Source organism: Podospora anserina, chromosome 7, assembly GCF_000226545.1.
Source record: "Podospora anserina S mat+ genomic DNA chromosome 7, supercontig 1".
Classification (NCBI taxonomy): domain Eukaryota; kingdom Fungi; phylum Ascomycota; class Sordariomycetes; order Sordariales; family Podosporaceae; genus Podospora; species Podospora anserina.
The window spans coordinates 2,593,656-2,603,383 of record NW_001914854.1 but is presented as its reverse complement, the minus strand read 5'-3'; the positions used below and the strand labels follow the sequence as shown (position 1 = coordinate 2,603,383).

Genomic DNA, 9,728 nt, shown 5'->3' with positions numbered 1-9,728 from the left:
TCAAAAAGGGGAGATTTAAAATACCAGATTTGGGGAACGAGAGTGCTGGGGGGTAGAGATAGTTTAAAGCATTGAAAATAGCACTGGGATTCTGAGGATGACTTTCATCACATTCTTTGAGCACTCATATTCGCTCTCTTGGGAAATCCTTTGCAATACTTGCCTGAGGTTCCCCCCATGACCTGAGTTTTTGAGGTAACACGACAGGCAGAGTTACTGGTTAATATTGTACATGAGAACTGTTTTGTGCACCAGAATAAATGGCTTGGATGCCTGGTGTGCTTCCAGCAGACAGCGATGGTGAGCCTGGGTGAGCCATGCAGGCCGTTGGGCTCCACCAATGCATGCCCAGTCATACTAAGGAATGAGCCTCATATTTACTTTCATCATCACCCCTTGGCCAACTCTCTTGAAGGTAAACAATCTCGCCCGAAACGTGTGAAGGGAACAAGCTCATGTTAGTCTAACCCATGGTTTGCTTGTCTTTGACTCTCATACTGTTTCTGCCAAGTGTTTGTCCGTTTGCTTGCTCTTGATGCCCAGTTTTGTCTCCTTTTCCACCCACATTCACTGCGCTCCTTGCTTCCTTCCTTCCCGAGAACTCTCTCCCTCGCACAACCGACTTTGAGGAACGACTAAGCGATTAGTCGTCGTCTGCCACCCACCTACCCCTCGTCCACGACGACATCATCAAGCACCAGGCTTGCTTAGTCTTGAGCACCCACCCCCGTCATCGACGACATCATTGCCCTTGCCGCTTAGTCGCCGTCCCCACGAAATCCAGGCTGCGAGTATTTGCAGCGTAGATTCACGACTGGTAAGCTTTTCCCTCTTTTCTCTTTTCCCTAGAGACCGAAAAGCAATTTGGTAAAGAAATTGCCAAATATGGACTTTTCTTTCGGCACCCCCTGGTTTGCGTGGGCCGCCGCCCTCGCGGGCGAGCGAGCCCAAGAAAACGCCACGGCCGCTGACGCGGCGCAGAGAAGCGCTGGGACGAGAGATCCCGCGCGTGCCGGCGACGGAGAGTCGCTTGCGCTCCCGGCTTGTCCGGTTCCAGCCGGTGAGGCTGTCCGCGAGCGAGCCAGACTTTGACGGGATCTTTTTGCTGACCAGCGAGCCAGAGTTTGAGGACTGGACCACGTCGGAGAGCGACGTTTCCTCGGTGAACGAGGGGAAGACCAAGGACCCCGTGGACAGGTACATGATGTCCACCAACAACATGTTACCTGCCGAGGAGCGCGAGGCCGACGAGGCCTTCATTGAGCAGTTGGTGGCCGCCACTGGCGAGCCCGATTTGTTCAAGGGCCTCGATCCTTCTTTCTGGCGGAGTGTGGATGAGGAGACGATCGAGCGTGAGCAAACTTTTATCTTGATGTGGCTGAAAGGTTATACTGATGGTTTTTACTCAAACAGAGATGACTTATGACTACGATCAATACGACTCTGACGACTCGACTGGTGGCATGATCTTCAATATTAGGAATCTTGAGGTCAAGGACTCCACCTCACCGCACCGGCTCAACCTGGAGATTGCCTCGCAACTGATCAAAAAGGACAAGACCAGCAAGGCGAGAGCCATTCTTGAGGACATGCCCGAATTCAAGCTCAACCCCGAGAAACTTGAGAAGGAAGGCCTGATGTGGAAGGAGACGGGTCTCGAGAGAGGCGATCTCTCTCCGGAGGGCACCGAGTTTGTTTCGTGGAAGATGGTCCGCGGTTATCCTGAGATGTTTGTTGGCAAACGTAATGGGGAGCGTGTGGGTTGGGATTTTCATCATCACTTGACCGTGTTTGATTGACTAACGAGTGTAGGCCAAGGAAATGTTTACCATCGAAGGACTTCACAAGAACCGGGTCTGGGATATGCAAGTTTTGATCTTGTGGGATGGCAAATCGACCGGGGCTGACAGATTTGACAATAGTTATTACCTTCACCAGCCCAAGACGATCCATCCCAAGCCTGGCCTGTTTGTGCCCACCTACCAGTTCCAGCATATGTTGGACACGATCAATGCTCGGTTGGAAATCAACCTTACCATCCCCCCCGGCAAGAACGAAGCCAAGTTCAGACTGGTTTTTGGCGATGGCAACACGCCTCGACCTCGTTTTCTTGGCCGCACCCACAGTGCCGATGAATTCAAGGACCTCTGTGGTCTTGTTCCCCGCCCGAAGCCCGAGGACGATATCCAGCAAGGAACCGAGGAGGGGCAGGCGAAGCTCATCTCTGTCTTGAAGATGATTTCCAACTCCCACAAGAAGACTGAAAAGGCCAAGAAGAACGCGTACAAGCGCTTTGAAGCCCACCTTGCTTGGGGTCACGGATTGAAGCGCACACAGTGCTACCTTGGTCTCCGCGAGCACAAGACAGCTGAAGCCACTGGCCAGCCCTCCGCGGTGAGGTTTGTGTGCATCGATGTTGAAGCCTGGGAGAAAAATCCGAACATCATCACCGAGGTTGGCGTCGCCATTCTGGACACACCCAATCTCAAGGACATGGCCCCAGGTGAAAACGGCCAGAGTTGGTTCGAGGCCATTGAAGCTCGCCACTTCTGGGTAGCGGAGTACACTTGGGCTCAGAACAAAAAATACGTCAAGGGTTGCCCTGAGAACTTTGACTTTGGGTAAGTTCTGCTCACTCTCTTTAATCACAAACGAGGAACACCCTAACAGCGCGAACAGTGAAACCGAGGTTGTTCAGGGTAAACATGTGCCCGAGACCATGGAAACCATCATTGACAACAGCCCTTACCCGGTTGTGCTGGTCTTCCACGAGTCTGGTTCTGATATCAAGTTTCTCGAGGCGATCAAGTACAACATCTACAAGGCCCAGAACGTTCTCGAGATTATCGACACCAAGCATATGTACCAGTATGCCGTCCGCAGCAACAAGCAGCCCAGCGTGAGCACTGTCTGCGAGTTCTTGGGGATCCAGACGAAGAACCTGCACAATGCTGGCAATGACGCCGTTTACACCTTGCAGGCCATGATCGGTTTGGCGGCCAAGCAGCGTGAGGAGAGTTTGAGAAGAGCTCGCGGAGAGGGCGTCCAGGTGCCTCGGATTGCTCAGCATCATGTTCCTTTTGCCGAACTGGTTGAGAAGGAGGGTTGGACGAGTGGTGGTGAGGATTCTGACGGTGGTCGCCCGGTTAGACCTGCGCAGTTTGAGATGAATTTTTCGACTTATGCGCCGGTGCAGAGCGGTGGGGTTGATGATTGGCAGAGGGGAAAAGAGACATTGCATGCTTAGATAGGGAGTATACCCGTTTTCAGATCTCGGAGGGAGAAGCGCAATGCGAAACAGCCAGCGAGCTGCATACTTGATTGAGAAATCTTGCGCCAGTATGCGCGTTTGTGATTTTGACGGTGTGTCTTGCAATTAGTAGGGCTTTTCTCGATTAGGGGCAGGTCAACTGAAGCCTTTTTGCCGTCTCACGGGTGTCACTATACGCCTCGGGACTCGATTCGATGATCTCCTACGGTGAAAAAGGCCTGCTGAAGATAGTATCACACCCACTGCCGATTGTGGGAGGTCTCTTGAAAATAGCATTGATGGCAGAGTTCCTGCAAAATAGAAACAGGTTTACTTGATGGTCCTTACATGTCTAGGTAGTCGAGACTTGAACGCCTATCCATCATGACTTCAAAACACTTTTCCGAGTTACCTACCAGGATTGTTTACAACCGCTTCCAAGCACTATATTGCAAGAAGGTGGCAGTGGGTAGGTGTTTATTATCTCGGCCGAGCTTGTCTACCTTGAAGCAGTGGTTGGCAGTGAAGCTCGTACGATCAGATAACAACCGGGTAATAGTTGCAGGTGGCTATGGGGAATAAATCTGTCGGAGGATGTTTGGAGGTGTATATCATGAGGAAAAGGGGCGGGGGGGTTAAGGTGTTGGGGTGGGTGGTTAGCAGCAGGTGTTCTCCGGAGATAGGTACGTAGGCTTTATGTTGGGTGATAAGCTTGTGGGAATTTCGTTCAGGTGGGTAGCTTTGGGAAGAGGGTATTGGGGAGAGGGGGATGGGGCGATGGAAAAGTAATGCACCTACTCTCCTGGCTTTTTCAGTCCTGACACTCGGCTTCAAGCTCAGCAAGACTTCGGCTGCACCGAGGGGAACGACGCCTCTCAACTTCTGGGTATGCTGACTGCACATATATTTCCTTGATTCATTTACTGGAAGGTAGGAGTAACCACACACAGGTGCATGGTGCGTTGGCTGTCTGAGATCTTGAGTAGGTTTTGAGGAAGATAGTGCTTGAACGGGATATCCTAGCTGTGTCCGATGACAAAAAGATCGCGCCGAAGTGATCTTCATTGTGCATTCTACCTCTCCCTACAGACTTGAAACGATGAATGATCGATGGTCTTGTTACCGATCCTGTATACCTAGGAAGATGAACCAGGAGGTACCTAGGGTAACCTGCCATGTCTTCAACCCCAAGCCAGGAACTCCCTTGAGTAAACGAATGACCTTGAGTCTAGACTGCGCAGGTATTAATGAACTCATTATCGATTTCAAGACAATGTTGTCGACATCTCCACCTCAATGTCGAGACCGAGTATCTCTGGGATAGCCTTGCTCTGATTTCGGATCAGCCAACCGGTGTCGGCGAGCACGTGTTGATGTTTTTTCGGCTTGTGATAGCGATTCGGATGTTCACACGTGGATTTTATGCGCGGATTTGTTTACATGCGTCGAGATATCTTTCTGGCCCATTTTTCTTGATTGCAAAGAACTTCACTGGGGAAAATAAGCGGGGGCGTGAAATCCCTGGTGACAACAGCAATGGTGTTGGACGTGGTCGTCGATGTCGATATCCTCACCTCCATCTGTTGTCGCTGATCGAATTGTTGATGTTATTGTTACACTACACCCGACGTCATCTCACCTTTCATTGTTGATACCAAGCTTTCCAAGAGAATCCCACGAGGAAACGGGCCACCGCTTGTCCCGGGATCCCGAGAGGACCCAAGAAGTCAAGGAATCCGCAGAGAAGGCCACGGATATCTTGGCCCCGTTGGAGGGTTTGAACCAGAGAGAAAAATAGCTTGGGCAATCTTGGAAAAATCAACCGCGCAACCGATGCGGGTGAAAGGGGGGAGGAAAGGGGGCAGCAGACCGTAGGAAATCCAGCCAAGAATTGCGAACCACCTCTCGGCATCCTCGGCGTGGCTGGGCACGTCTGGGCAATTGCTGGGCATGGCTCGGCGAGCGGTAGAGAGACCAAGAGTTGCCAAGAAGGAAGTACAAGCTGCCGAGGAGAATCGCCAAGATCAAAGATGATGTATCGTAGGTGTGCGATGTGGTTGCTTTGACGGAGCGTGTGCCGTGTTCGATAATTGGAGACGTCTGTTTCTGCCGGAAAAATCAAAGTGACTGGAAAGGAGTTGTTGATAATCCTCAGAACCCCACAGGAGCGCAAAAGTCTGGTTGAGGTTGGGTGATCCAATCAACGAGGCTGTGGGGTGCAACTCACCTCTCTCCCCACTTCATCTCGCCTGGGATGGGGACCCAATGCGCGGGGTCGCTCAACATAACGGACGACAAACGTGGAGATGGTGTAGCACGTGCTGTTTGGCACGCAGCTCAGGTAGCGGCTTATTGATTTTTTTTCCTGGTTTTTTTAGTTTAGCGGACGCTGAACCGCCGCTTTGAAACCAACGTTTTCTGCTCGCTTCGAGAAAGCAGCGCGCAGGTTGGCTCTTGTTGACCCAAACTGATGGTAATCGCCCAGGCAAAACGGTATCAAAGAAAGTCGGGGTCGCCAAGGGCTTGGCACGCGGAGAATGATCTCTTGGCCTTGGCAGCTGCTTTTGTGTGCAGTGGTGCTGTTGTGATCAGAAGTGGTTTGATAGCGTTATCAATCGGCAAGCAGCCGCAAAAACCAAACAATCGCCCATCCAGAATTAAGAATGATGCCCAACATGGATGACCCGCAACAACACAGCTGCCAGAGTGGAACGATGAACTTCCTTGCCAGTTATCGCGATCGAAGATGGCAGCTGTCAGGGGTTGGGGTTGCATAAGTGCTGGAGATGTGGGCAAAGCGTAAAGCGTGTGACTCTCGTGGAGGGAGGCAACAAACGGACGCCAAGGGATTCCTCGCAAATACCAAGCCTTGGCGTCGTCTTGGCTGTCCTTGGCGGCAAAGTAGTGCTGTTAGGGTTTGTTAGGGGGTCGGGGCGCAGCACTGGCGGTTGCCTCAACAGCAGAGTGCAGCAGGTACGACGGGCGGGCCGACGCTGCCACCATCAGCCAATGATGTGAGCTTGGCATCCGAGGCGCCGACTTGCCAAGCGGGCCAAGGAGGCCAAGAGAGTTTTGCCAAGAGTTTCCGCCATGTATTGCCATGAGGGCAAAAAGCTGTAATAAAGGACATAATGGCCCGCTGTTCTCCTGAATCCAATACTGAAGCATTTTCCTCTCTGCAACAAACTTTGAGCCACATCCACGAGCAGAATCAAAAACATTTGCAACGAGCATCGCTGTTTCGTCCATATTTGCCGTTGCGGGTTGTCTGATTCCATCAAGCACACCGCGTCCCGACAAGACCAGTTCTGCCCAGCCAACACGCTTCTCCCGGTCTTGGCATCTTCCCACCGCAAGCAGTCCATTCTCGGCGTCCTTTGAAAAGAGTGGGGCTAGGGCTTGTCTCTCTCGACTACCCCACGTGACCACAACAAAAAACCAACCCTAAGCTTCTTCACGTGCACTTCACGTGATATCTCGACAGCCATGTCCTCCTCGGGCATTTCACCTACACAGGTGTCGCCAACGGCACCCGCTGCTGATACCACCACTGCTGCTGCTGCCACTCCGGCTGCTGCTGCCGCCGCGCCCTCCTCCGGGTCGTCCAGCTCTACCTCCAACGGCGCGACTCCCGCGCCATCCACCGCTCCCACCGCCAGCTCATCCAGCAGCACTGCCCAAGATGAGAGCCTTGTGTGCCGGTGGTCTGAGTGCAACGAACGGTTCACGTCTGCCGAGGTCCTTTATGTAAGTTGTTTGTTCACTTGCTGTGAACGAGAGCTATCGCTGACATTCTCTTTTTCAGGAGCATATCTGTGAGAAGCACGTCGGCCGCAAGAGCACCAACAACCTCAACCTCACATGCCAGTGGAACGCTTGTAGGACAACCACTGTGAAAAGAGACCATATCACTTCCCACATCCGCGTCCATGTTCCCCTGAAGCCCCACAAGTGCGACTTCTGCGGCAAGTCGTTCAAGCGCCCTCAGGATCTCAAGAAGCACGTCAAGACTCATGCCGATGACTCTGTTCTGGTCGGCAGAACCCAGGACCAGCCCGGTGGCATGAACCCCGCCTACCGTGCTCACCCAAACTCCAAAGGTATGTGACACATATGCTACTCCCTCCTATTTGTTGACTACTCGACGTACTCGAACAAACACGTTTTCGTTCTCCCAGAAGTTTCGAGGCTAATCCGCCTCTAGCTCCCCCCGCTTTCTATGATCATAATGGCCACATGCGCGGTACTAACACCGGCCCCTTTGGCCACCCGCACCAGCAGAATGGTCAGCCTAGTTACTACGGCCAGCACCCCGCGGCTCCCCAGCACCCATCTTATCACGCTGGGCCCCCCATGTACTACTCTCAGCACATGGGTGCTCCCCGCGGAGATTTCATGAGCCACCATGCCTCTTCCTATGCCGACCCCCGGGAGAAGCGCCAGCTGGATAACTTGAACGAGCTCTTCGGAAACCTCAAGCGCCGTCAGATTGACCCCAGCTCCTACCAGCAGGTAGGCCGCTCGCTGATGCCCATCCATGGTCTTGGCTTCCAGGCTGGCGGCGGTGTAGCGACCGAGTACATGGCCCAGGCTCCCCACACCCTCGCCATGGGTGGTGGTTCCCATGCCACTCCTCTCACCCAGCACTACTATCTGCCACCCATGCCCAACCTTCGCACCAAGGAGGACTTGACCCAGATCGACCAGATGCTCGAGCAGATGCAGCACACCGTGTATGAGAACACCGGGTCTCCCAACTCTCACTATGCCCCTGTTGATCTCCGTCACCCATCGCCTTCTTATGCCGCTCGCCCAGCCGTCGACCCCTATGCTGCTTCTGGCGCTCAGCAGGTGGTGTCTCTTTTCAGTACCGCCCCGTCCCACTCCAGCAGCGGCACCCCCGCCGTCACCCCTCCCTCCAGCAACATGTCGTACACTTCTGGCCACTCGCCTACCACCTCGTCCTCCGGCATGTCTCCCATCTCGCGCCACAGCTCCACCTCGGTCGCCTATCCCAACCTCAGCAGCCGTGCCAACCCTCTGCCTTATCCTCCTACGGCTGCTGGTCTCGGGTCCAACTTCACTCACAATGAGCGCCGCCTCTCTGGTGGTATGCTCCAGGCTGCTGCCCGCCGCTCTGGCTCCGAGTCGGACGGTGCCCGCACTCCCACCGCTGCCCAGCCTGGTGCCTCCTCGGTCAGCTCACCTAGTGGCGATTCTGAGGGCCCTGATGGCGAAACCTATGATGACTGGCTCAATAACATGCGCACCATCGAGGCCTTGAGAAGCGCCATCCGCCAGCGCCTTGAGCGCCGCGACTACGAGGAAGACACGGATAACAGCCGTATCGACCCGGCGCTCGCTGATCGCTCTCGCCCCAGCCCTCCCACCGACCCCGGCCGGGTCACTTACCCCGTGCTCCCTCCCGCGGGGCACTAAGTCATGTGGAGTTGAGAACAAGTTGGGTACATTTGTTAACGATGGGGGCTCTTGCCCATGAAAAATACTTGCTTGGGGTTTTGTATTGTTTACTACACACATTCTTATGTTGTTGTTTTTTTGCGGAAGATACCTCCACTCATGGCCTGTTGCTGTCGGTCGGCTGAGGGGAACAGGCTGGGAAATAGTTGTTGTTTTCTGTCCTTTTTTTTTAATATTCTTCTGGTAATGGGGGGCGCTTGAGCGGACGTCGATGGGGATGACTTTTGTCATGGGTCGGTCATGATGATGGATGGGATGTTTATATCCGTCATGGACCGCTGTTGCTGTCTTTTTTATATGAGGGAGACCTCTTTTGCAGCGTGGTAGGCTTTATAGCCGGGAAGCGAGAATAAAAAGTGTTTGATTACTAGATATCGACTTTATTGCTGGCGTAATATGACATGAAATGCTTCCGTCATTTGACAACGGGCTGTGATTTCCTTTGAACCTCTCCCGTCCAAGCTTTGGGGGGTGATAATCGCGAGGAGGCGCTGCTCTTTCGACGATTTTCATCTGATTTTAAACACCCATTTGATGACAGGTATTGCAAGGACGAAGAGCATCGTGTGGAAGCGCCGCTCTGGTAGAGATCCCCGGCAAGCAAGCCAAGGATCACAGACCAAAAAAAAAAAAAAGTCCAGTCGTCCCCTGAGCTGAAACACGGGCAAGCCGGGTGGTGATGACAAGCTGCGAGGAGCTCTCACATGCAGTCGCTGATGAAGGAGCGCTCCAGGTCCTTTGAGAGGCCATTCAGCGCTTCCTTGCCTGCTCGCCTAGCTGACGAGGGATTACTCAGCGTCTTACACTGAGAGAAGCTGCGCGTGGGCACGAGTGAACACCATGCCCTTGCTCGCAATCTACCAGCCTGCGAACAAGCTGCATCAATCCTTCCCACCTTGCCCTCTCGAGGAGACCACTCTTCACGGCCAAGAGACCGAACAAGCAATTTGGCAAATTTCTTGAGAGAACCTTTACGGAGCCCCCTATTGTCTATCAG

At 53.4% G+C, this 9,728-nt stretch overlaps 2 protein-coding genes across 2 annotated transcripts, besides 1 other annotated feature; both read left to right on the top strand.

Annotated features, from left to right (window-relative positions):
- Positions 1-1,394: 1,394 nt before the first annotated feature.
- PODANS_7_9210 (uncharacterized protein) lies at positions 1,395-3,247 on the top strand (the record flags this gene model as incomplete). Its single annotated transcript, XM_001908252.1, has 4 exons — positions 1,395-1,733; positions 1,813-1,865; positions 1,923-2,621; positions 2,680-3,247. The coding sequence occupies 4 exons, from the start codon at positions 1,395-1,397 to the stop codon at positions 3,245-3,247; spliced, it is 1,659 nt and encodes a 552-aa protein (XP_001908287.1).
- Positions 3,248-6,736: 3,489 nt separating this feature from the next.
- Positions 6,737-8,689, top strand: PODANS_7_9200 (uncharacterized protein; the record flags this gene model as incomplete). The annotated part of the gene is made up of 3 exons (XM_001908251.1): positions 6,737-6,997; positions 7,056-7,350; positions 7,455-8,689. The coding sequence occupies 3 exons, from the start codon at positions 6,737-6,739 to the stop codon at positions 8,687-8,689; spliced, it is 1,791 nt and encodes a 596-aa protein (XP_001908286.1).
- A 1,003-nt stretch (positions 8,690-9,692) lies between these two features.
- Positions 9,693-9,725: a repeat region (MITE mantella).
- Between the last annotated feature and the right edge of the window lie 3 nt (positions 9,726-9,728).